Source organism: Ursus arctos, unplaced genomic scaffold (genome assembly GCF_023065955.2).
Source record: "Ursus arctos isolate Adak ecotype North America unplaced genomic scaffold, UrsArc2.0 scaffold_28, whole genome shotgun sequence".
Taxonomy (NCBI): domain Eukaryota; kingdom Metazoa; phylum Chordata; class Mammalia; order Carnivora; family Ursidae; genus Ursus; species Ursus arctos.
In genome coordinates, this window is record NW_026622963.1 from 10562255 (window position 1) to 10588259 (window position 26005).

The 26005-nt window shown below is 59.6% G+C and overlaps 1 protein-coding gene across 2 annotated transcripts in view; it reads right to left on the bottom strand.

Moving 5' to 3' along the window:
- Positions 1-3063: 3063 nt before the first annotated feature.
- CSPG4 (chondroitin sulfate proteoglycan 4) overlaps positions 3064-26005 on the bottom strand; it is a 42970-nt gene continuing 20028 nt past the window's right edge. The window contains exons 3-10 of one of the 2 annotated variants that reach the window (XM_026478572.4): positions 21334-24876; positions 19480-19962; positions 18962-19138; positions 17097-17295; positions 16882-17016; positions 16587-16753; positions 12296-12479; positions 3064-11994 (exon numbers count right to left, since the gene is read on the bottom strand). In XM_026478572.4, coding sequence (XP_026334357.2) covers positions 10160-11994; positions 12296-12479; positions 16587-16753; positions 16882-17016; positions 17097-17295; positions 18962-19138; positions 19480-19962; positions 21334-24876 — 6723 coding nt within the window. In that variant the 3' untranslated portion in view covers positions 3064-10159. The remainder of the gene's footprint in view (positions 11995-12295; positions 12480-16586; positions 16754-16881; positions 17017-17096; positions 17296-18961; positions 19139-19479; positions 19963-21333; positions 24877-26005) is intronic. The other variant, XM_057303814.1, reaches the window with a different exon arrangement.

Genomic DNA, 26005 nt, shown 5'->3' on the forward strand with positions numbered 1-26005 from the left:
GTGCCTTCTGGTTAGCAGGTGGAAGGGCAGAGGGCTTGGCCCACGGAGATCGCCGAGCAAATATTTGTTGACTGATAATTTCCTGTAGGGCCTCAGGCTGGAGTGTGGGAGTGGGGTCTGGCCAAGGAAGAGTGGGCTGGGCAGACGGAGGCAGGAGTAGGGGTCCGGGGCAGGACTCAGGTGTCTGGGAAGGAGCTGCGTCAGGAGCCTCCTTGCTTGAGGGGCCAACATGAGGGGTGAGAGTGAGGCTTGGTAGGGAAATGCTGGGACTGGGTTCTTGTGAGTGCCGAGGCGGAGCTGGAGAGGGGGGCGCCCTGGCCCCGGGGCTTCCGTGTGGGGTAGGGTGGGCAGGCGGAGGGGAATGGGGTGTGTGCCGGAGTGCGTGTGTCCGCCCGTGTGGTCGCTGGGTGCCCGTCAGTGTGTGCACCGGTGCTCGTGCGAGCGTCCCCGTGGTGGCACTCTGCCTGTAGTCGTTCGGCCACGCGTGAGTTTCCCTGCGATCCCCAGCCTGGAAGAGGCAACACCTCTCACCCTGAGCTCAAGGCCAGACTTGCAGTCAGCCTTAGTTGCTCCCTTTCTCTCATGCTTCACATCCACCCCTGAGAAAAGCCTCGGTAGCTCCTCAGAAGAGGTCCCAGATCTGACCCGAGCCCCGGCCGCAGCCTGGCCCAAGCTACCGCCTGCGTAGACAGTTGCAGTGCCTCCGAGCCCTTCTGCCTTCTCGACCACGCCCTGGTGGTCCAGCAGGAGTCGGAGGGACCTCTTGAGACTGTACTCTAGGGGCGCCTGGGTGGCTTAGTCTCTTGAGTGGTGAAGCGTCTGTCTCCAACTCAGGTCACGATCTCAGGGTCCTGGGATCCAGCCACGTGGGGCTCCCTGCTCAGTGGGGAGGCTGCGTCTCCCTCTGCCCCTCCCCCCAACTCATGCGTGCACGCACTCTGTCTCTCTCTCAAATAAATAAACAAAATCTTAAAAAAAAAAAAAGTCTATTCTAAATCCAATCATGTTGGACCCTGCTTTCAACCTCTAGGGCTTCCTGCCATTCTGACTCCAGCTTCCAAGTGGCTACCACCGCCCACAAGGCCCCTTTCTGATGGCACTTGGAACCCCTGTCCCTTTGGTCGCAGAATTCCAGACCCACTGTAGTCTTGGCTGTTCCTCACATAAGCCCAGCACGCTTGCACCTCAGGGCCTTTGCATTTGCTGACCTCCTCCGTTTGGAATGTTCTTCCTCTCAGATGTTTGTGTGGTTCAAACCTCAGTTAATTCAAGTTGTTGCTTAAAATGTTACCTCTTTGGAGAAGCCTTCTCTGATCATCTAATCTAAAGAGTCTTCCTAATCCTAGTCCTCTGTCCCCTTGCCCTGCCTTACTGTTCTTCATTTTATTTATTATCAACTGCCAGCTGTATACATATATGTCTCAAACACGTACAAAAATTGAGAAACTAATAGATCCCCATGTGCCCATGTGTCAGCTTCAGCAATGATCAACCTTGGGCCAATATTTTACTCCCCCACATCCCTTGCTTCTAGCGAACTCCAGACATCGCACGTTCTCATCTGCAAATAAATACTTCTATGCAAAAGTTAGATTTTAAATATATCTGTTCGTTAGAAGGCAGCCTTGGGGGCAGCTGGTGTTCGCCTTGCTCACTGCCGTGGCCCCAGTGCCTAGCACAGCGCCCTGGCTTGGGATGTCTTCAGGGCCGTGTCTCAGATCTCTGGGGAGGGTAGGTGTGTGTGTTGTGGTTTGCACAGGTCAGCCGCTGTCAGGGAGTGCATCTGCACTTGCCTGTGTGCACTGCCACGTGGGGCAGTCCTGTGAATATGTGTGTGCGTGCGTGCGTGCATATGTGTGTGTTGCTGCAGCAGCTGGTGGCTGAAAGCATGCTTCCTCCCTGACATCATCTCCCACGTCCCCCAGAATCCAGGGACTTGCTCTTGGGGAGTATTTCCCCCTTTCTCAGCAAGGCATGGCGTGTGAGAGGGTGGGAAGGATTTATGTACCAGTCCCTGCTCATTCCTCTGGAGGGCTGGGTTTGAGGCCACAGTGGCCCAGAGAGCCACTCCTTGTCCTTCTCTGGATAGTAGGAGGCAGTGCCATCCCAGGCGGCAGAGCAGGCAGCCTCCTTCCCTGGCACTGAAGCCCAGCCCACTTGGGCTGGCATCAGCTAGATGGGGGGTGGCTAGCTATGTGTGAGGGGTGGTGGTATTCCAACCTGGCTGACCCCTAAGGCTCCCAGGGTGACCCCTGGGAAGATGAGTTCACTCAAACTGGGGGGCCTCTGGGTGCAGAGTTCTGGCCCAGGGGCTCAGCACTCCCCCCCCTCCCCACCCCAGTTCTGCTTCTTCCAGGGTTGGCCCTGGCAGGAGGGTAGCGGGGAAGAACAAACTTCCAGCCCAGCACCAGCTCGACTCCAGGGGGCTGCTCCCTATCAGACTGGGGGTTCCACAGAGCTTCTCTTGGCCTGCTTCCCCGAGCCCCTGTCTGCTCCAGGGCCGGTCTTATCGGCCCTCTGGCCCCACATCATCTGGCCCCTGCCCTCGTGTTCCGCTTTAAGCTTGGCACTCCCTGTCCTTCATGCATAGCCCAGGCTCCCCTCTCCGGGAAGCCTTTGTGTTCTGGCCCTTCCTGGGCCCACCCTCCTTCCCACCCTGCCCTCCTCTACCTGCAAGGCAGGGTCAAGTGCCACTCCTCCCTCTTGGGTCCCCGGGGTCAAGCCTCCTCTGAGGTCTTCTGGATCACTGGAGTGGGGTGGAGGAAGGGAGGTCAGCATGGCTGCCAGCTTCTAGCCAGAACATGACCCCTTCTGCACACCTCATTCTCCCTGCCAAAGCCCAGCAAAGGAGAGTGCCTTGATGTCCCTCTTTTCCAAATGGGGAATTTCCAAATACTCCAGGACTGAGCATTTGTTTAGCACTTACTGTGCGCCAGGCACTGTGATGGCTGTAATGAATTATAGTAATAACAAGAATGTCAGTTTGACCATTTGTTAAGCTTCTACAATATGCCAGACCCATATGCTAAGGCGATTCAATAATAACCACTATTATAACAGCACTGATAATAATAGCCAACATTTATTGAGCATTTACTATGTGCCTGGTGCTGTTCTAAGAGCTTTGCCACAACACTTTGAAAAGCAGCCTCGGTCAGGTGCACTGCTTCGAGAGGTTCTAATTCAGGCAGGGGGGTGGGGCCTCTGGCTAATCACCTACCATTCATGGCAGTGGGAACTGGGAACTGGGCAGGAATGAAGACAGGAGTCGGGGCTGTAGGCAGAAAGCAGGTAGCAAGCTCTCCCAGGCCTGGCTCCGGACTTGCTAGGGTCTAACATCCCTCCACAGGTGGGCGGACTTCTGTAAGTTCATTGGGCAGACATAATCACCATCGCTGCCCTCCCTCCTTCAGTTCATGGCTTCTATCCCCAGACTGAGCTGCTCAGGGCAGCTCATGGGGCAGAGGGGCTGAAGTCCCCGGGCCTGGAAGCTTCTTGGGTCCACGGGTCCCGCCTCAGTTGCCTAGTCCAGGAGCCACTCCCACAGGGCAACCTTCTAGCAGGGCTGACTCAGGAGGAGCCTTCTGCCCTGACTCACAGCCTTCCAGGAGCGCTGAGGCTCCACCAGCCTCACCCACCTGCCTGCTTGCTCAACAGCCCTTTAGAGACGGCTCCGCCTTCCCCAACAAGACCCAACAGGGTTCTCTCTGCTGCTCTCTGGCTCCTGGAGGTCTCTGCCCTGGCCAGCATGTCCGGATCCCTGGCTCACACACATGTGTCCTGATGCCTCCCTAGGTGCTGGGAATCCCTCTGCTGAAAGATGTAGCTTTGGCATCTGGAAGGGTTTCGAGCCTCCAGGAGGTAGGCTGGGACTCTGAGACCTCCAACTGAATGCAGGGTCCTCTGGGTCAGGTAAAGGTAGGGGCACCCTTGGCTGGTCTCTTTTGCTTGCCTGTGGAAGGTTGGGACCAGGTGAGCCCTGCAGTGTTTAGAACAGCTGGCACGGTGGCCAGTGGCTCCTGGAGGCTCTGAGGAGGAGCTGTAGCGGCAGGGGAAGGCTGAGTGTAAGGGGATTCTGGGTTGTCTACTCCTCCTGTCCCATTTAATCAGTTTGATTCCATCGGTGGTAGGCTCCCACATATGATTTGGTCAAAGTGTTCTGCCCATGTGCCTCTGAGCAGCTAGACCCCAGGTATCTGGTAGGAGGGAGCCACAGGTGAATATGGAGGGAGAGAGAAGTGAGTGCTGAAGAGTCTGGCAGGGATAGATTAAACCTGCTCCTTAGAAACTTAGGACCTGGGGCCAGGTCTGCCTGGGCCCTGGAAGTGGCCTGGGGACGAGAGCAGCAGTTGGGAGCCCTGGTGGCACTCCTAGGGATGACGGAAGCCAGGGGAACCAGATGGGAAGTCAGGATATGGGGTCTGGGTGGGATTGGTGGCCTTTTGGACTGTGGGAAAGGAGGGGCTATATTCTGGCAATAGACGTTTACCGAACATCTATGTATCTAGCCCCGGGCCCGGCAGGACATTGCCTCTGATGGGCACACAGCCTTGAACTATGTTTACTGCAAAGGACAGAGGGCTGGGGCCTCAGCACCCTGGGAGGGGAGGGGAGTTGGGGGCCTCAAACGCACGCCCAGCACCCAGGGCAGCACACAGGCTGGGGGGCCACAGCATTTGTTCTGGGGGCAGAAGGGAAAGTTAGTGGTCCAGCCTCCCTTGCTCCCCACCCCTCTGCAGGACAGGACACAGTGCTCTGGGAGGCCCATCCCCTCCTTCTTGACCAGGCCCACGCCGTGTCCTGACAGGCAGCTTCTTTCCCCTTCCTTTGCTGGCGGCTGTTGCTTTACTGTGGGGGAGACCCAATGCACTGACTGGGGGCCTTGGCCGGACCCCTCCTTTTGTCCCTCCCTCTGCAGGTGGAACCTGGACAGGTGGGGAGGGAGGGACTAGCTGGATTGCAGAAGGCAAGGTGCCAGGGGCTGCTGCACTCTCCAGGGATGCTGTCTTTGGGAGGTGAGGGTGGAAGTGGGCTTCTTCTGCAGACCCTCCCCACTGGATAGACCTGGCTACCAGCCTCGTCCTCCTCTGCTTCCCTCTTGTCCTCAGTGGAGGCCCCTGGAGCAGGCACCCCCACAACAGAACCCTGTCCCCACAAATCTTCAAAAGAGTGTGGGGAAGAAGGATGGACAGTTTGAGTTGAAAGACAAAACTCTGGAACCGGATGATGGGTTCTGACCTCTTTCTAGTTCTGTCATTGACTTACTATGATCTTGGCCTGGTCCCTGCCTCTCTCAGCTCTGTTTCTGCATTCAGAGGGTGACGGGGAGAACCTAAGTCAATGTGTCTTAAACTTTACTGTTTGTTAAAATGCGGGTTTGATTCAGACGATCTGGGGTGAGGCCTGAGAGTCCTCATTTTTTTTTTCTTTTTTGAAGATTTTAAAGTAATCTCTCTACTCATAGTGGGGCTCGAACTCGCAACGCTGAGCTCAAGAGTCTCACCTTCTGACTGAGCCAGCCAGGTGTCCCAGGAGTCCTTATATCTAACAAGCTCCCACATGCTTCTGGTGCTCCTGGTCCACGGACCGCACTTTGAGCAGCAAAGACTTAGACAAGCCATCTAGCTTGGGCCTTCGGGACCCAGAGACTGGCTCACTTGAGCCCTGTGTGACCTCACAAGGCATCCAAAGGAAGTCTTGGGATAGCGCTAGGCTTTGGGCTAACAGAGCTGGCAGTGCCCAGGTTGGGGGGCACTGGAGCTCCTCAAGCTCCCAGCTGAGGCTGTGTTTGCGTAGAAAAGTCCCTTCTTGGCCACTGGTTGATTTAACCAAGGGTTACTTTTGTCTTCAGGGGGTCTTAGGACATCTGCATTGTGAAGGAACACAGCAGAACAACACACCAGTTATCCTGGTGGCCCTCTGAGAAGGTGGCGTCTTTTTTTTTTTTTTTAAGAGAGAGAGCACGTGCTTGAAGGAGGGGAGGGGCAGAGAGGCAGAGGGAGAGAGAGTATTTTAAGCAGGCTCCATGCCCTTCGTGGAGCCTGACTTGGGGTTCGATCTCACCACCCTGAGATCATGACCTGAGCCAAAATCAAGAGTTGGACACTTAACTGACTGAGCCACCCAGGAGCTGGCATCCTTGATGAGGACAGCAGCCATCAATTAAATACTGTACCTCATGACCCCAAGAAGGGCAATGGGACCAGGAGGTAGCTGGCCATGCTCAGCTTTAGCAGCTGCATGGCTGTCCCTTCCATGGAAAGACCCAGCACGCTGTCAGGAAAGAAGGAAGCAGGCAGAGGCAGCTGCCTTCCCACTCCAGGCTTCCCCTCACCAGCCCGTTGACACGCCTGGGTTAGGGCATCCATCGTGGTGTGGCAGTTACTGACACGTCTGGGGCTCTTCAGGAAGGGCTGGGTGGATTCCTATGGGCATCTCCCACAGCATTTTTGGCACAAAATGCCCTTGCCCATGCCCCACGAATCCTAGCGGTAACCAGAAGGGATGGTGTTAAGTCCGAGTGAATTGTGGGTACCAGAGGGACTGTGGCGACAGGGCTCCAGCAGGTCTGGTTCCCATCCTGGCTCCCTCCATTTGCCAGGGCTTCCTCACCTGTTCTGGCAAGGAACAGGAAACCCAACCAGAGCACTCTGGGGCTGCCTAGGTACCTCCATTCCTTGACGATCTTGAATCTTCAGGGCCCAGAGGAAGATGCCAGCACCCCTGGCAGTTCCCACCCAGTCAGGAGAGCTGGAGGGGGGGAAGGGGAGAGCTATCCCATGCTTCTTATTGGAGGGTGATGGTTCCAGCTCTGTGGGTTCCACAGTTGCCGTAGCAGCTCCACTTAAAGGGCCGGCTCCCAGCACGAGGAGAGGGGCTCAAAGGGAGCCCCTTCTTTACCATCTAAGAGGCTAAAGCGTTTAGGGTGGTAGGCAGGACTTCCAAGCTAGAGAGCCCAAGAACTGGGCTCTCTGGCCATCCCTACCCTGTTCCCCATACCCTTTTCTGCTGTGGTTCCACTTCCTGGCTCTGCTGATGTCAGTTTGGGTCTCCGGATGGTCAGGAGTCCTAGCCCTTGGCGCCACATGGCCAGCTCTGAGGAGGGCCCACAAGGAAGGAGTCCTGATATCCAAAGTTTCTGTGTGCACCTGTATCTATGTGTGGGCGTATGTATTACGTAGGCAGGTATTTATGTCTCTGCTGTGTGTCTGAAGGTCTAAAGGTACACAGCTGTGTGCATAAGTGCACTGTGTGTGTGTGTGTGTGTGTGTGTGTGTGTGTGTGTAAAGAAGAGGGTCAGAGGCTCCCAGACATTCCTAAGCACTTGTGCACAGGTTGGCTTCCATCTCAGTGCCTGGGAGGAGCTGACTTCTTAAAGTAAGGGGATAGTGAGTTATTTTGCAAAGTGGAGAGCAATCCCCTTAAGCCTTGGGTGCCTATCTGAAATCTGCGAAGGATTTATGTAAATTGAGGCCCCACATTTAGAGTGGGTTCCAAGGTTGGTGTTCCAGTGAAAGAGCCTCTCCCAGGTCCTCATGGAGCCATGTGCACCATGCCCTGGGTGCCGGCCCACTGTCCAGGGCAGGCGGAAAGGAGCTGGAGCAGTGCCAGCCTGTGCCAGCTCACTGGGGCGGCAGGGCAGGCTGGGCTGAGCGAACAGAGAGGGTGTCGTCAGTCCTGGGGGGGGGGGGCGGGAAATAGGAGATGAGGCAAGATCCTGCCTGGCGGGTCTGTCACCCTTGTCTCCACTTACACTCCCAGGGAAACTGGTCGCCCTGGGTGGAGACTGGCACCAGATATTAGGGCCCTGAGGATCCAGCCTCGAGCTCCAGGAAGAGGCAGGGCAGAGGGGCGGGGTGTGGTGTGGAGACACCCTCGGCAGGGCCCCTTGTATGAGGCTGGCCTAAGGGGTGCCAGAGAGACTAGGCTGCAAAAGAAGGCCAGGCCAGGATTTTGAGCTCCTGGTGTAAAGGGATCTCTATGGGGGTCCCCATCTATGGGCCCTGGCGACAGTCCTTGGGGGCAGGCTCTTCAGTGTGGCAAGAAGAATTGGCTAGGCCTTGGGGCCTGGTCTATTCTAACGCTGCCTGGCTGTGTGTGACTGGAAAACACCCAACTCTCTCTGATTCGCAGCCTGCCCTTGGTCCCCTGGGGGCCCTTTCAGCAGTGATATACTGGGATTCCAGGTCACCTGCCCAAATCTTGTGCTTGGAGGAGGATCTGGGGGATGCCGAGATGGGAAGGGGTGCTGAGAAGCGTCCTGGCAGGGCGCTCTAGGGGCAGCACAGTGGGGAGGAGGGAGTTTCCTCCCTTGCCCTAGTTGCCGATTCAGATGTTACCGATATGGAGACACAAGGAAGAGGTGATTCTGGTCCCCAGATATGGGTCAGCTGTCAAAGGCTGGCTGGGGCTCTCCATCCCCAGTCTGGCTGGGCTCAGGCCCCAGGCTCCGACAGCCCGAGCTCCCACACCTGCCACGCAGCACTTCCTCTGAGGACTTCAGCTTAGTGCCAGGCCGTATCACCTGGGATCCAGAATCTGTCCTCGTTGCCCATAACCCTCAAAGGGGAGAGGGGCAGCAGGTGGTGACTCCTTAGCTCCTAGAGGGTCTTCCGGAGACCCTGTATCTTAAATCCATCTCTAACCAGAAGATGGCCTCTCGGGACAGCTGGCCTTTCAGAATCCTTGCCGCTTACCCTGCCTTCAAGAAGGAGCACCCTCGGTCTTCTTGTTGGGGGGTGGAGACCAATAGAAATCTTCCTTGTGAAATCTCCAGGGAGCCAAAGGAAGACACCTGTGGCGGTCCCCTCGTCTCCCCCGCAGCACCAGGTCCCAGCCTTGGGACCCTACGTCCCCCTCATTCTCCTGAGCTTTGCTGCTCCAGCTGCTTGAGAGGTACGCGGAGAGGGACAAGGCTGTGGAGGCCAAAACTCAGGCTAAGAAATCTCTGGCTGGGACACCGAATACATCTCCTGATTTCATTGTTTCTTTGAACTCCTTGGAGGGCGCCTAGCCGGTCTCTCCTAAACCAAACGGCTTTGGTCTCATCGCGCAGAGACTGGCCCACCTGCCTACACAGGTGGGAGCAGAGGAGATTTGAAAGGCCCCTGGAGATGGACATTTAGGGCTCACGTGGCCCTGTCCAGCCTGCTGGCTGAGGCCTGGTGGGACGGCCTGCCCCAGGGGACTGCAGGCCGGTGTGGACAAGGGCCCAGGGCATGGTCAGACAAACAGCACACAGCTGTCCAGAACATCCGCAGCACCATTTATCCAGGCCCCGTGGAGTCGCGTGCCCCCAACTGCTCACCCCCAGTCCTTGGAGGAGCACAGGCATTGCAGTGACCCCTGGCCCGAGACACTGCACACTCCCCAGCCCAGCCTGTTCGGGGGCCACAGACCCATGCTGCCTACCTAGGCCTCAGCCTGTCAGGATGAACTGGCCTCAGCCCTTCCTCCATCCTGCGCTCTCAGGGGCCTCATCAGTCTGGGCTAGCTCGACACCGTGTTAAATAGCTTCCTTGCAATCCCCCTTAAAGAAACCCATCCCCAGAGCAACCCACCCCATCCTGCACCCTGAATATGTTATTCTACTGGCTTATGTCTCCTAGAGAGTGGAGGGGCTCCCTTCTCCTGCCCTCTGCTCCAGGGAATACCATCTCCCAAAAAAACCAGGGGAAAAAGTTTTCCCGTCAACTCTGGGGCAGAGACAAAGGGAGGCCTGGCTTGGAGTGGAAAAGCCAGGAATCCCTGTCCGTCTCCCCGACCCTCTCCTCTCCTTGCCCTCTTAGCAGCCTGGGTCAGCTGTGACTTACCCAAGATCACAGACCCAGGATCCGGAGTCCTGACATATCTAGGAGGTCACTCTGGTTTTGACAGCCCAAATTAGCTCCAGGGCAGAGGGACTGACTCCAAGCCTGCCTCTGACCTTGGCCCGCCCCCTTGCAGTTCTCCAGGCATGGAGAAAGCTGGGGAAATTCCAGCTCTTGACTCTACTTGGTCCCGGACCCCTGGGACTTCCTCCCAGCACCCTCCACCCCAGATGTCCCCAGGTATCTCTGGCTCTGGGGATACTCAGACAGCACCAGGGCATGGGAGCGATGGGGCCGGGGCCTGAGCAAACCTGTCCCTGGCCTGATCAGCATCTGGGCCAGGCCAGGCCTCACACCCAGTACTGGCCATTCTTGAGAGCGGGGTTGGGTGTCCGGCAGAACTGCAGCAGCTCTGGGTCGGGCTGGCCCCCCGGTGGGGGCCCCTGGCTGGGCACTGCCGTGAGCGGGATGGCTTGGCCTGGCTCTACCTTGCGGAAGGTCTCGGTGTCACTGGCTAGGCCGTTGCGGGGCTTGGCAGTCAGGACCTGGACGTCATGCTTGCCCGTCTTGTTGCGTTTGCGGAGGTAGAAGAGCAGGGGCAGGATGAGTGCCAGGAGCAGGAGGACCAGGCACACGGGAATGATGACACTGAACATGCTGGCCTCCAGCAAGCCCAGGAAGCCCCCACTGGCCGCGGTGGGCACGGGGCTGGAGGCGAACGGGCCTGGCTCCCCCGTGGGGGTGCTGCTCTCTGGTTTCCTTGCTTCTGTGGGAGCAGGCTCGGGGAGACTGAGCAGGGCCACGCTGTAGGGTCGGGCCGCATCGTAAGGCTCAGTGTCAAAGTCCAGTGAGGCCACAGCAGGGGGGACACCCTGTGCCCACAGCTCCAGTGTGAGACTGTCACCCGTGGGGCTTGGGGACTGACCCTCCGGCCTGCCCACCTCCAGCCCCAGCCTTCCGTCCTCGAGGTCCTGCTGGGTGAATTGCTCCACAAGCTGGCTGTCCCTGGGCTCCGTCCCGGCCCGGGGCACGCGGACCACACGGCCATGCCGGGGTCCTGCCAGGAGCCGGAAACGGGGCACACTGCCTGTGCGGTTGGCCAGCTCGCCAGCATCTAGGACGGTGGAGTCCAGGCGCAGGGTGGCCCCCTGGGGCCACGGCCCGCCCGCCCCCACGCGCAGCAGAGCCCTGACGGTGACGTTCACTGTGGCTGACGCGTTGGCCCCTCGGGCCAGCGCCAGGATGCTGAAGTGGTCGCAAGAGGAGGAGAAGTTGGTGAAGGCGAAGACCACCTCCCCCTGGTCTACCTGCAGCTGGCTGAAGGTGGCGGCCGGCTGCCCGGCCACCAGGAGCTGCCCGAACCGGGGCCCCCGGGTGAGGCGGTAGGCGGCGTCAGGCTCGTCCCGGTCTGACACCACTCGCAGCTGCTGCCGGCTCAGCGAGGAGCGCCCCAGAGCCTGCGGCACCTCCAGGGGCGCGCGCAGCTGCACCTCGATGGCCGACGGCAGGACGTCCACGGCCAGGGACATGGGCACGGGAGGACTGGCCCCGTCGGATGCGCTCAGCTGCATGATGCCAGCCACGCTGCTCCCGTTGGCCACGAAGGCCAGCCGCCCAGCGTCCACGTCGGCCTGCGTGAAGCGAGCCACGGGTCCCGGGCCGGCCCCCGCCAGACTCAGGAAGCCGTTGAGGGGGGCCCGCTGCACCTCATACTCGATCTCCGCGGGCGCCGAGTCTGGGTCCACCACGCTGAGCTGGGCCCGGGAGACCGGCGCGCGGGAGCCCCGGGTGAGCCGGAGCGGCGTGGACGCCTGTGGCCGTGGCGGCCGCTCGTTCACATCCCGCACAGTGATGGCGAAGGCCTCTGAGGTTTGGGGTCCTGACACGGATGCCCCCGCCGGTCCCTGGAGGTGGGCACGGAAGCGGAAGCCATCCTGCTGGGTGCCCCCGCCGCCGTGGGCATAGGCCAGCTGCCCTGCGGCCAGCTCGGACTGTAGGAAGTGGGGCCGGCCCGCGTGGAGGGGCTCCTCGGACACCAACAGCTGGCCCCGGGTGGGGAACTGTGTGATTTGGAAGAGTACATCATGCTCTGGGCGCTGGGGTGACGGAATGCTGGCCAGGAGGTTGGAGGCATCGAGGGCAGCCGTGGTGATCTCGGCCCGCTGGCCTTCGGGGACCCAGAGACCTGGGGGTGGGGCATAGGCTATGAAGGTCCTGTCCACTGAAGAAAGATCTCAGAACCTCAACCCCACGCAAGGTTGTGCCTTTTCCCTCAGACCAGGTACCCTAAGGTGGGACTCTGGGTCCCCTGGAGGATAAGGATCATGTTTCCTCTCTGACCTCAAAGCATCCCCACCTGCTCACCCTCCCATAACTTCCCAGGTCCTGGGGACTGACATGGGAGCTGCTGACCCCGGCCTTGTGTCCCCACCTCTTTGGACCTGCCCAACGTCCCCCCAACTGTGCCAGCCCATCATGTGGTTCACCTTTGTTCCTCCAGAGGCGGCTGGGGCGCTGGGGACAGGCAGCCTCGAAAGACACGGCCACAGCAAGGGTGGTGGCAACATCAGGGGCGGGGGGTGACGACAGCTGGAGCTCCAGGACATCATGGACCTCCCAGAAGGGCTCAGGAGGCATCTCGTGCTCATATAGAACATTCCCAGCATACACCTGTGGGGGGACCCCATTTTGGGATGAGAGGCAGGTTGAGACCGTGGCGCCCGGAAGCCCCTTCCAGGCTCCTTGATGAGCCCTCCGTGCCCGGCCTCACTCTCGGCTCTCCTGGCTCTCCCTGGCTCCATGTCTGTTGTAACCCATGCTATCCCTCACTAACTCAGTGGGTCACCATTGGCAGTCATGTGGCAGTGAGGAGACTGGCTCTGGAGCCTGATGTCTTGTGAAATCTGGGCTCTGCCCCCTCAGGCAAATCACCTCACCTCTCTGAGCCCCTGGGGAAGGCAGTATTCTATCCGTGCTTCTCTCGACAGCTGGTCCTTCCACTTCTGCCCTGGGTCCCTGCTCCTCTTCCCCATTGAAGACACCAATTTTACTATCTCCCTTCTTTCTCCTACGGTGACAATTTCCCCCAAAAGGGAACATTCCCATCATTACTCAACCATGTTATTCTCTCTTCCACTTCCATCTTTTTTTCTTTCTTTCTTTCTTTCTTTCTTTCTTTCTTTCTTTCTTTATTTATTTATTTATTTTTAAAGATTTTATTTATTTGACAGAGAGAGAGATAGCCAGTGAGAGAGGGAACACAAGCAGGGGAAGTGGGAGAGGAAGAAGCAGGCTCCCAGAGGAAGAGCCTGACGTGGGGCTCGATCCCAGAACTCCGGGATCACGCCCTGAGCCGAAAGCAGACGCTTAACGACTGAGCCACACAGGCGCTCCTATCTTTTTTTCTTTTAAAGATTTATTTATTTTTTGAGAGAGAGAGAGCGCAAAAGCACGTGCGTGTGCAGAGAAGAGGGGCAGAGGGAGAGAGAAACTCCAGCAAGCTCTGTGCTGAGCACGGAGCACAGAGCCCAATGCAGGCTCAATTCCACAACCCTGAGATCACGACCCTGAGATTACTACCAGAGCCAAAACTGACTCGGATGCTTAACTGACTGTGCCCCCAGGTGCCCCCTCTCTTCCCTCTTAAAGAAAAGACTTGTGACTTCACTTTTTCCACCAACATTTGTCACCCCTCCCCCCATTTTGCTCTCCTTTACAGCAGAACTCCAAAAAGAATAGTCTATAATCCCGCCCATGCTGTCCTGAGTGCAGTCTACCCAGGCTTTTGCTCCTGTTCTCACCGAGGGTGCCCATGGCATCTGTGTTGTGAGGTCTGACGGTGGGTTCGTAGGCCTCGTGTTACTCACCTGCTCTGCAGGCAGCGTTGCACATAGTTGCGCATTCCTTCCTCTAACACCCATTGCTTCCAGCATGTCCCACTCTCATGTTTTCCTCCTGTCTCGTTAGTTCCTCCTTCACAGACTCCCGGTCCCTCCTCTTCTCCCCAGTGTCTGTAGCTTGGCCTTTAGAGTCTTCTCTATCTACAGGCACATCCCACGTGTCCTCCTTCAGCTGCAGGTCCTCCCAGGTCAGCTCTGCAGATGACCCCCTTACTTCTGTCCCCATCCCAGACTGCTCTCTCCCGAACTCCAGACTCACGTAGCTGCTCGCTTCCTGGCAGCTCCATGTGGATGTCTAAGGGACGGCTCAAAGGGTAGCCTGCACCAGACACACTCCTGACCTGCGCGCCTCTCCCAGTCCTCCCACTTCACACGATGGCAGCTCTGTTCTCGCAGTGGCTCAGGCCCAAACCCCTGGAGTCTTCCCTGACTCCTCCCTGTCTCCCACGCCATCACTTCTGGCCTGGATTATCGCCATAGCCTCCTGCGTCCCAGTGTGGCCCCTGATCCCTCCCCCATGGTTGTTCTTAACACCGAAGCCAGAGCTAGCCTTCTAAAATGTAAGTAAGGTCCTTCTTGCTGAGACAGCACATTGGCTCCTCATTTGACCACAAAGATCCCACTCTGAACCCTTAGCCCTGCGACCTCGCCTCCTACCACTCCTGCCGCAGCTGCTCTTCTCCAGGGCTGTTTGTCTGGTAAACACCTAGGGATATTCCTCGCTTCCAGGAAGAAGTATGCTCCTTCCCCCTGCTTATCCAAGTGCATCCTTTTGGTTTATCTCTTGTGTTCCCCCTTTAGGAGATGGGGATCTGTTTCCTCTTCTTAGAAACATAGGGCTTATGCAATACTGAGGTGGAAACTGGGGTCCCAGCTTGCGGGAGACTCTAGGACCGCAGGGTAGTGATGAACTGGAGAGCAGTGCCCCATCTCACGGGGGAGCCACCCACACGCTAAAGGGGGATCACCATGCTTCTAAAGGGGGAGCAGAGCCCAGGTGAAAGGGCGGCTGCTCCTGAATTGATTGCTGCAGGAGGGAACAGAGCCTTTTAAGAAACGGGAAATCGGGGCACCTGGGCGGCTCAGATTGTTAAGTGTCTGCCTTCAGCTCAAGTCATGATCTCTAGGTCCTGGGATTGAGCCCCACATTGGGCTCCCCGCTCAGCGGGAAGTCTGCTTCTCCCTCTGACCCTCCTCCCTACTTGCACTCTCTCTCTTTCAAATGAATAAATAAAATCTTAAAAAAAAAAAAGAAACGGGAAGTCAGGCTTGTGTGTGTGTGTGTGTGTGTGTGTGTGTGTGTGTGTGTGTGAGTGTATGAAAAATCCCCCAAAGGTTATATGTTGACCACTAATTTAAAAATATTAAATACCTTGTGCAGGACAAATAAAACACATCTGTGGGCCAGATGTGGCCCGCGAGGACTGTCAGGTGTAACCTCTGGCCCAGGCTGAATGGTGGCGGGAAGTGGAGACCCCCAGGGGTGGGTGGGGGGATGGATGCCTGCAGGAGCGTCTGTGGTTGGGAGGTGTCTGATTGGGGATGAGGCGAATCACAGGCAAGACAGGGAGGGGTCTTTGAGCTCTGGAAGCAAGCGGTGTCCTCTGGTGAGAGAAATCTTGGACTAGCAGTCAGAAGCCATAATTCTGGTTTTGCCTCTTACTAGCCTCATGCTGCGAATAGTCAGTCACCTGATCTCTGTAAGCCTCAGTTTCCTTATCTGCAAAACACCTGATCCCTGCCCCACCCAACTAAGTATTGCAGGACAGTGGTGCTGTCAAGACATGACCCAGTTTTGCCCTGCCCCTGCCCCAAAGCCAGGACAAAGTCTCTTCCACGAAGCCTCTTCCCGGCTTCCCAGGGTGGCACCGCCAGCCTGGCCCCCTGGTGGCCATTCATGTTCATCCCAAGTATTGCTGTGGGTGGGGGCGGGACCCTAAAGCCTGGCCCTCTTCACTCCCCCTTCCTGGGCATCCAATGACAGCGGCTCCCAGGGACTCAGGGTGCTCAGCTGCTACACCCTATCTTATTATGGGAAGGAGACCTGGGCAGAAGCCAGGACTTCATGAGAACAGAAAACCTGGGCCTGGGGGATGCCGACGTGAGAGACCTTTTGCCGAGCACCCCTTGTTAGAGCGACCGCTTTCCCTAACGCCTGAAAGTTCCCCACCTGCTCTGCCTTTGGAGAGAGCCAAGGCTGCCGGACAGTCATAGTAAGTACCTCCTGCACTTGGAAGGGGTGTTAATTTCAGCGATGGCTGCTGGCCCGCCCGGCACAGTTAGCACAGAGTCCTGCGCTCCCAGCAACCTAGCAGTATACCTCTACCCATGGCTAAGAGTTCCAGTGTTTAACTGGTGGCCTCTGGCATGCTCTGGGACAGCTAGGCCCTGAAGAGATGGCAGCCTCACTCCCAGTTCAACCTCCTCGGTTGCCTTCTATCCACTCATCTGCTCCCAGGATCCACTCTGCTTCTTGCTGGCTCCTGACCTGAGCCCCAGGCTCACACCTCTCACAAGCCCAAGAGCTGCCTTTAACTCCACCCCTGAACCAAGCACGGCCCCTCACTAGCCAAGGGGTGCCCTAGTGTCCCTGACTCAGAGCACCCTCTCCAGCTCCTAAGGTCCAACTGCAGCTTCCTTCTGGAAGCCGCGCCCCAGGACCCTATCCCTGCTCTGGGCTGGGATCTCCCGCACCCTTCTGCCTACGGGACTGGCGGCTCCCGGAGGGCAAGGCAAGCACAGCCTGGGCCATGGGGGGGCCAGGGAGTGTCTGTGTCTGCTGCCCGTGAGGTGGGAGTGGTGCCCACGTCCACAGGCAGAGCGGGCCACCCGGGCTGGATGGAGTCTACGTGGTGGCTCTAGAGAGCTGGGCCCTTACCTCGGCCTGAGTGAAGTTCACCAGGGCATCCCCAGTGCTGCCCTGCTGGGCGTGGAAGAGCCGGCCCAGCTGGGGGCCCTGCACCACACGGTAGAGCAGGCGCCGGGGGTCAGTGCCTGCACTGGAGCTGGCTCTCAGGCTCTGGCTGCTGAGCGGCTGGACCGACCCTGTGAGAGGCAGAAGGGGCCTGTTGGCCTTGGACCAGGAGCCAGGGCGAGGTCTGCGACTGCTGGCGAAGCAGCGTGACCCTGGCGTGTCACCAGCTTACAAAGCACGCCGTGCTCGGCAGACCCACCTGGGCACACGGTCAGCGTCCGGCTGCCCTCCAGGGAGAGGAGCAGCTGCTTCTGGGCCACTACGTGGAAGAAGTGTCCAGGGGAAACATGCTCACCGTCGGAGAGGCTGAAGCGGAAGCCGCCGTCCAGGCCTCCTGCGGATGGGGGCGGAGTTGGGTCTCACTGGCCCACGGTGGCTCCCCATCCCCAGGCCACCCCACCTCTGAGTACCCACCTCTGTGCGAGAACAGCACGAGCCCGCCGTCTAGCTGGGCCTGGGTGAAGCTATGGACCTCCGTGCCCGGCGCCGCCCGCAGCACCACCCGCCCGTTGCTGGGCTGCTCGATGGTGTAGACCAGGTCCTCCGGTCCTGAGTCACTGTCTGTGCCCCTAAGGGCCTCCGGAGGGAAGGGCACCGTGGCCCCCTCCCACATCTGGGGACACAGGCCTGTGAAAGTTCTGTCCCCACCACGCTCTCCCACTTTTCTCCTCCCTGGCCCCCAGGCCATTACCATCGCCTGCAGCTCAGGCCTGGGCCATGCTGGGCTCCCCCTCACGAAGGGCCCTCCACCCCATTCACCTTCCCCTGTCACCCCAGGGCCCAGGCTCCCTTCTCTCTGCCCTAATCCTGCTTGTCCTACAAGGCCAGCTCGTGTCCCCGACCTCAGGAAGCCCCCAGCTCTTACCCTCACCAAGTTCTCTCCCTTCAAAGACCCCCAGCCCTGACTGAGTGAGCCGCTAATTACCGGGCTCTGTTTCACTCGCAGGGCCGGGGTCTCCCTTTAGACCCTCCATAGTGAGTCTGGGCATGGGCTGGGCACACTACGGGAATGGTGAGCTTTGATTGCCCAGGATGCTTATAAATGGGCTCCCCTTCCAGGTGAGGGAGGGCATGTGGGAGGCACAGAGGCAGGGGAGGCTGAGGGTTGGCTCCTGTCCCACAGCACGGAAGCAGCGCTGCGGTGAGGACTCCGCTGTTTTCGGTGCAGTCACGAGGCCCAACCAGCTGGAGGAGGGGTGTGGGCAGGCCCCTCCCCATGCTCAGACTGAAGAGGAGCCCTCCTCGGCCTCCCGCTTGCCAGCAGGGCAGGCTCCCATTTCTGGGATCCTGTTACGTGACCCCAGCTGGGTCAGCAACTTGGGGCCTCGGGGAGGGTCTACCATACCTGGAAAACTGAGCCCTTTCGGACTCCAGGGCTCCTCTCCCAGCCCCAGGCTAGCCCCAGCCCCAGCTCCGGAGGGGGAGCCCAGCGTGGAGGTGGGGCTTTAGCTCCCGGCTCCTGGCACAAACACCGTGGACAGCATCACCTGGTGGCCAAGATGCCACACAGCGCCACATGCCTGTGGTTTCAGGGCCGCGCTTAGCCGGTACCGCCCTCTGCTGGCTCCCGGCGGCGGGGAGCTCCCCACAGGTACATCCTCTACCCTCAAAGGTGTTCGGCGCCTCATATCACAGACGGCCCAAGTCAGCTCTCTTCTGAATCCTTCTGTGACTCCTGTCCACCCTAGAAGCCGGCATCAGGGCCCTGCCCATCCACTATCTTGTGTGATCTTGGTCAAGCCATGCCCTTCCTGTTCCACCAGTAACTACTTCTGTGACTGTGGAGAAATGTGGTGACCTGCCTGGGCCTCAGGTTTGACCTCCGCTTAGTGAGGGCACCACTGTTCTGCGTTCTGCGGGGATGTAAGGGGCAGGAGCTCAGGGAGCCAAGCTGTGGCTTTTACTTGCTGTGGGTAGCAGGGGGGAGTTTAACCCTTCTCCACCTGGAGTCCACCCTTAAGCGCTTGAAAGAATTTTCCTCAGGAGTTCTGGTCCTGAGCCATAGAAAAAGCCTCCTGCTGAGGGCGAGTCCAGGGAACAGCAGGGCCAAGGATGGCCATTCACAAGGCTGCCTACTGCACTTATAAGTGTTCAATAACAAAGTCTCATACCTCTGTTCTATTTTCAGTGAAATAACCCTCCTCTCTTCCCAGCAACCCAGGGATGCACGTGGCAGGGTCCCCATTTCAGAGAAGGAAATTGAGGCTCAGAGAGGGGGAGCTATGTGCTGGGCCTCTCTTTGGAAAGGGAGTTAGGAGGTGATCCCAGGCTGCTCTCACCTTCAGGCCTGTGTTTGTGGTGAGGATGGGGGGTTGGTCATTGACCGGCAGGATGGTGACGGTGAAGGCCGCGGGATGGCTCTGGCGGTCCATCCCTGAGGCATTAGCCACTAGGACGAAGCTGTCTGTCAGCGTCTCACTCCCGTCGTGCACGTAGCGGATCAGCTGCTGTTCCACCTGCCCACAGACCCAAGGCTGAAGGTCAGGCCCCAGCAGGCCCGAGAGCTGCGAGAGTCTCAAGCCCAGCACCCTTGTTGCGCTGCCTTTGGGGGTGGGGGAGACGGACTCCTCCAGAGCTTCAGTTCCCGCAGGCGGAAATGGGAACAGCCATTTCTCCGGAGTGAAGGACCGAAGGAGGAAACGGGACAGTCGTTTCTATACCCCAGAGAGGAAGGAGTGACGTAAGGTATCAAAGCAGAGGCCTTCCACCCATGGGCGCTCCCTGCCCCCTCTCGGCCTACGGCTCCCCCGGTCGGCCCCCAGAGCCGGGCTGCCCCCACGGCCCCCGATGGCTGTACCTCTTTCCAGGAGAAGGCGCTGAGTGACCCCTCCTGAGGAGCCTCCTCTCTCCGCAGGGCCCCGTGCTGGGGCGGCTCCAGCACCCGCAGGCCAAGGCCCGGCAGCGTGGGGAAGAAAGGCCCCGTGACGCGGAGCAGTGGGGGGGCCAGCGTGCGGGCGCCGCCCTCAGGGACGCTGAAGTTCTGGGTCTCCAGTGGGATCGCAGCGGGCAGCACCTCCAGCTCCACGCGGACGCCCTCAAGGGGAGCACCCAGGCCCGAGGCCACGTCCAGGGAGAAGGCGTCGGTCCAGGCCTCGGGGCGGGAGTGCAGGTAGAGCACGCGGCCGGCGTCCACCGCCTCCTGAGAGAAGCTCTGCACTGGGTCCAAGCTGGGCGGCTGGGCCGCTGGGGCGCTGTGGGACAGCATCACCAGGTAGCCGGCACGCGGGGGCGTCTTCACGGAGAACACGATGTCCGTGGGTGGCACTGCCTCCTGGGCTGCCTGGTTAGTAGAGGGTTACAGAGGGAGGCTGTCGTGGTCCCTAGCGGCCAGAAAGGCTCTGGCTCCACGCCCCCCTCCGTCCCCCAGGGAGTGCCGAGGCGCCGCTGCTCACTTAGACACACAGACACGCACTCAGTTTCGCACACACAACCCCCAGACACGCAGCTGGTCGGGGGCTGCACCCTTTGACCAGCCCCAGCCGCAGTCACACGCTCACACGGCCTCTGAGACGCACACTCCCTAAGAGATGTACACCATCACACGCCCCCAGATTCGGTGACACAGAAGTACAATATCACCACACACTGATGTGTGGGCACAGACACACACGTACATCTCACACGTAACACACCCTTGTAACACGCACGCACACACGCATACACAGAGGGAGCCCCTGCCCCCGCTGTTGATACTCTTCACCACCAGAGGGCGCGCCATCCTTCTGAGAGGGGCAGACGCCACGGACTACAGGCTTTATGGAGCGGGAAGACCCAGGTCCCGCCCAAGGGCCACTGCGTGCTCTCTCACCTGATGGTCCGGCTACAAAAGGCTACATGTCACCCCCAACTCACATTCCTGATCCCGTGCCTTTGCCTGGAATACTGTCTGTATTCCCGAATTCTGTTCTCTCTGCCTGGAATACTGTCCCCTCATTCCCTGCAACTGAAACCGCAGGCTCTTCAAAACCTGGCTCAAATGCTGCCTCCTTCAGGGCAAAGCCTTTCTGATGCCAGACATGTTTAATCACAGTCTGCCCCCAAATCCAGACAGCTGGAACCACAGAGGGCTCAGAAATTGGCAGTGTGGCAGAGAGGGCAAGGACCGGCCTGAGGTCACACAGTGGGTTAGTAGGCCTGCTGGAAGGCCTGTGGCTGCTCTGTGAGGTTCCTGGATGGTCAGCCACTCTCTCCAGGTCCTGAGGCCTGGTCTGGGGTCTGGGAAAAGAGCTGAGGACATGGGAGCCTGGAGATCAAACAAATCTGTCTCCAAGGCTTCCGGTCCTCAAAGTCTGCACCCATGAAAATTCCCCAGGGAACTTATTATTAGAATGCAGATTCTCAGGCTCCACTTCAGAGATTCCATGGCCTGGGTGGGGCCCAGGAATCTGCACGGTTAGCACAGCATGTACGTGTGTGCACCTGACATGCGGAGGCACGCATAACTCACGGGCAGACATGCAAACTCCCCCAGAAACTCGCAGGCATGCCCCCGTGCATGCGTACAGGTGCGTACCCAAGGCGCGGACATACACCCAACCCAGGAGTCACCACAGGCGCATCCCCCAACATCCAACCACACCGGGCATGAAGGCTCGCTGGAAGGGCCCCCTTCATCTGGCCTATCGCCTCTGCGCGCTCCCCGGCCCTTTACCTCCAGCTGATCCTTTCTGATCTCAACCGCCTCCCCCTGGAAGACGTAGATCTTCTTGTGCTGGACCAGATGCAGTGGGGCCAGTGGCCCCTCCAGGGCAATGGTGACATGCAGGGTGGCCTCTGTGTGCACAGGCCCTGCCTCCACAGAGAAGGCCAGGGTGTCTCGAGGGCTGAGGCTGCCATTGTGGCTGTAGAGAATAGCCCCGTCCAGCAGGTCCTGTTGGGAGAAGGCCGTGGCTGGCTGGCCGGCCCGGAGCAGCTGCCCCCAGTGTGGGCCGGCTGTGACACGGTAGCGGACCTCATCCCCACTGCGGATGTCCAGGTTGGTGTCCAGGTGGAGCACAGCGGTGTCGATGGTGCCCTGGCCTCCTTGAGGGACCACGAGGCTGGAGCCATTGGCCACATGGAGGTAGGGCTCCGAGGCCTGCACCTCGAGCAGCGCTGTGGCCTGGTGCTGCCCATCGGACACCTGCAGCTGGATCCAGCCGCGGTCGGCCCCCGAGTGCACAAACAGGACTCGCCTCTTCCTGAGGTCCTCCTGGGTGAAGCGGTAGATGGGCCGCGTGGGCTCATCCACAGCCACGATACTGCCGAAGAGAAGGTCCTTGCGGGTCAGTACCAGCTGAGTGTCAGCAAAGCCCGAGTCGGCGTCACTAAAGGCCACATCGTCTGTTGTCAGCAGCCGCCGCCCACCCCGGGCCACGTGGAAGACGCGACTGATGGTCTGCACAGGAGCGTGGTCGTTTACGGGCTGGATGGCCACGCGGAAGACACCTCGCACCTCCTCCCAGGCCATGCCACCGCTGCCGTCACTCTGGCGGGTCGCCACAAAGGGGATGTCATCTTCTGTGGTCTCGGAGTTGTCATGCTGGTATACCAGCCGGCCCTGCAGCAGGTCGTCGTTGGTGAAGGATGTCACCACAGTGGCCTTGTCCTGTGACCCCCTCCAAACCAACCTCCCATGGCGGGGCCGCTCCATGACCTCATACAGGTAGCTGGCACTGTTGAGACTCTTGACGAAGAGGTGGTCAGCCGAGAGGATGCCCTCACCACCCTCGGGCACTGAGAGGAGGATGTTGGTGAGCACGGGAGCATCTGGGTCACCACCAATGTGGATGGAGAAGGTGTAGAGCGGGGAGAAGTGCGGCGGAGCTGTGACACGGAAGCGGAAGGTGTCTTCGACTGTCTCTGAGGTGCGTGCTGTGGCCCCATAGGTCACCCGACCGGCTTGCAGGTCATCCTGGGTGAAGCCCTGCCCGTCTGACAGCCGTGTGCCCTGTAGCCGAAGATTGCCCTTCCTGGGGGCCTGAACCACCTCATAGTGGAAGGTGGTGGGGCTGGGGCCTGCCTCCTCCTCCTCCAGGGTGGCCTCCAGGTGGGCGGTGGTGAGCGCCTCCTGCTGGGTGTTCTGAGTGTTCAGTGGCTCCAGCCGCAGCAGCCACACCGTGGCTCTCTGGATTGTCACTGGGAAGGACAGATTGCTCAGGGTCTCCTGGCCCACCTGGATCTCCAGGGCCAGGTTCTCCATGGCGTCCTCTGTGCGATGCTGTGGGTCAGTGCTCAGGTATCTCACGCGGCCCTGCTCCACATCCCGCTGGTGGAATGCCTGTGTGGCCCGCCACTCAGCACCCTCGGCCCCGCCTGCCCCCTGCTTCTGCAGCTCCCCAAACTTCAGGGCCTCGGTGACTCGGAACAGCACGCTCACATCCTGCCCCACGGCATTGGTCTCCACTGACAGGTTGGCGGGCAAGACAGGTGCAGCGGAGCCCTGGGCCAGGCGCAGCCCTGTGTTGTGGCGGATCTGAATGGTGGGCCGGACGGCCACCACCTTCAGCGTGGCGGGAGGGCTGGCCTGCAGCCCGTCACTGACCCGGAACGTCAGGTCCTGGGCGGGCCCACTTCGGTGGACGTAGACGAGGCTGCCCGCCTCCAGCTCCCGGCAGGAGAACTCAGTTGCTGGCTCCCCCGGCTGGTCTCGGCGCTCCACGGGGAGGCCGGTGGGGGTGCCAAGGAGCTGGAAGGTGAGGCCTTCGCAGGCGGAGTCTGGGTCATAAGCCTGGAAAACCTCGGGCCCCAGCGGCTTCTGTGTGTGTTCCAGGATCACCATGAGGCTGCCATGTGGGAAGATGATATGGGGTGGGTCATTGACGGGGTTTATCTGGATGGGCAGAATGTAGGTTTGGCCCCTCCGAAGGCAGGAGGGCACAGGCCCCCTGGCAGTCACAGACACCTCCAGCATCAGCTGGTCGGAGGTGTCCTCAGAGCCATCGTGGACGAAGCGGGCCTTGCGGTTCACCACGTCCAGGAGGGTGAACATTTTCCGTGCCTGGGCACCGGGGATGTCTAGCTCGAGCTCACCGTGCCGTGCCCCGCGGCTCACGCTGAACAGCACCTGGGATTTGCGCAGCTCGGCCTCGCTCAGGTCCAGCGTGGGCTGCACATGCCGCCACTCGAGCCAGGCCGTGCCACCCTCGGCCACCACCAGCGGGCTGACGGTCAGCAGTTGGGTGAAATTGGCAAAGATAGGAGGCAGCCCCGCCTCAGGCACGCAGGGCTCAGGCAGCTCCACGGCCGGCCAAGCCTCGGGCGCCAGGGTGGAGAAAGCTTCATACGGGCCGTAGGGGTCCTCCTCATACTCATCTTCCTCCAGCCGGCAGCCAGCCCCCATGCCGCGCGTCAGCAAGGCTTCCCGGAGTCCCTGCCTCTGGCCGTTGATGCTGAGGTCCTCCATGCAGCCTAGCAGGGAGGCGTTGATGGCCCCCTGGGCCAGGCCCAGGCGGTGCTCCTGGAGATGGCGAGAGGCCTCGGCATCCAGCCCCCCCAGGAGGAGACTGCCGCGTGGGTCCAGATAGCTGAGGACCCCACGGTTGGAAGTCCGTGTGGGGTACTGGTCCACGGAGATTTCCAGCTGGTGAGCATCCACGTGGACGCTGACTTCATGGGGTTGCCCATCGGCCACAGGCACGCTGTTGTGGAGCAATACCGTGCCCTGGCCCTTCTCCACCACAGCCCGCAGATGGCCCTCAAATATGTCCACGTAGATGAAATCCCCCTGCCGGCCCCCTGCCTGGAAGGCCAGGGGCGCCTGTTGGCTCCGAGTGGTGAGTATAAACTCCAGGGTGCCTTCCTCCCGAGTGCTCCAGGCAGGGAAGGCCGCCAGCGAGTGGGGCCCAGAGAAGCCCAGAGCCACGTTGTCATCAGCAGAAAACTCTTCAGCGCAGCCCTCGTGCACGCCTGGGGTCAGTGGTCGGAGCAGGTTGCGGCCATTGAGGGTGGCAGCGTGGAGGCAACCCCTCAGGGGCCGGCTAGCTCCCCTCAGGTAGGACAGGCTAAAGCTCCCGGTGCCCCCCAGGAAGATCCCATAGGGGACCTCCAGGGGAGCTCCGAGGACGGGGGCTGAGGCGTTCAGGAGCCCATCGACGGACAGCAAGGCCTCGCTGTCTGAAATGGTCAGCTGCACGGTGTGGGGGGCGGAGTTGCTCAGCAGCGTGTCAGCCGGCGTCTGCAGCCTCAGCTCCTCCTGGCCCAGCGTGAGTCTGACCTGGGGAGAGGTGGAGGAATGGGAGAGGGGCAGCGCTTTGAGTTCATCTGCTTCTACTGTAAGAACACAGCTGGTCTGCCACAGCGGAGTCCCCAGAGCGGAGGTCCCGGGACGGGGGCTTCTCAGGCCACCCCTGTCTCCTTCCTGCCACCTCTACTCATCCCCCAAACACTCACCGAAGTGATCTCTGAGTCAGGTCTAGATGGGCTCTGGGGTCCCTGATGGGAATCAGAGAACTGGCATATAGCAAGACGCTTTCCTAGAAATTCAGTCTGCATTTTTTACTCTCCCCAACTTTCCTATGCGGGAGAGCCACCAGAAAATCACCTTGGTATCCAGATGACTCACCCCTGGGATAATGGGCACCTGGGAATCCCCTGAACGCCCTGGGGCCACTGAGGCAGCCAGGCTCACTGCTCAGGGATGGGGAGCCCAATTCCAGGTGCTCTCTGTGCTGAAGGTTACGTAAAGAAAAGCTCCTGGATCTCGGGTGAGGGATCCTTGGGGAGAGGAGAACACAGTTCCGTCCCTACGACATTGGCACCAGAACTGGCTCTGGGGCCATGTTCTCACGACTGGATGGTAGAATGGGTGGTGGCAGAGTATGGGAACTGGAAGAGCAGAGCACTAAGAACTGTGGCTGCGGGAGTCCAAGTACGGAGCACCCCCACAGGGTGGAGGCATCCCCCTATGGGGCACAAAGGGAGAGTGGCGTTGCCCGGCTGTACCCGGCCTTCGCTCCACAGTGACGCCTTGTGGCAGTGAGAAGCAATGGCAGCAGCAGGTGGGCTGACTGATGACCAGTCCTAGTCCTCTCCCCACTGGGCTGTGGAAGCAGATGGCTTTCCCAAATTTGGACTAAGACCTCGGGTTCTCAAGCTCTTCATAGAGAAGGGGAAGCCTCAAGAGAGAAAGTCAGAGGACGCCTTGCTAATAAAGCTTGTGGTGCCTGGCAGAATGAAACAGGAAAATGGAGAAGCTTTGGCAGTACTGGCTGTTTCCATCATGAACAGACAATGGCACGGCAGGGTGACTGGTGCTTGGCAGGGGGGTTCACTGGGCTCCTGAATCCCAGAGAGGGCACCCAGCCCAGGGGAGTGCCGGGGGACACGTTGAGATGGGGACGCTG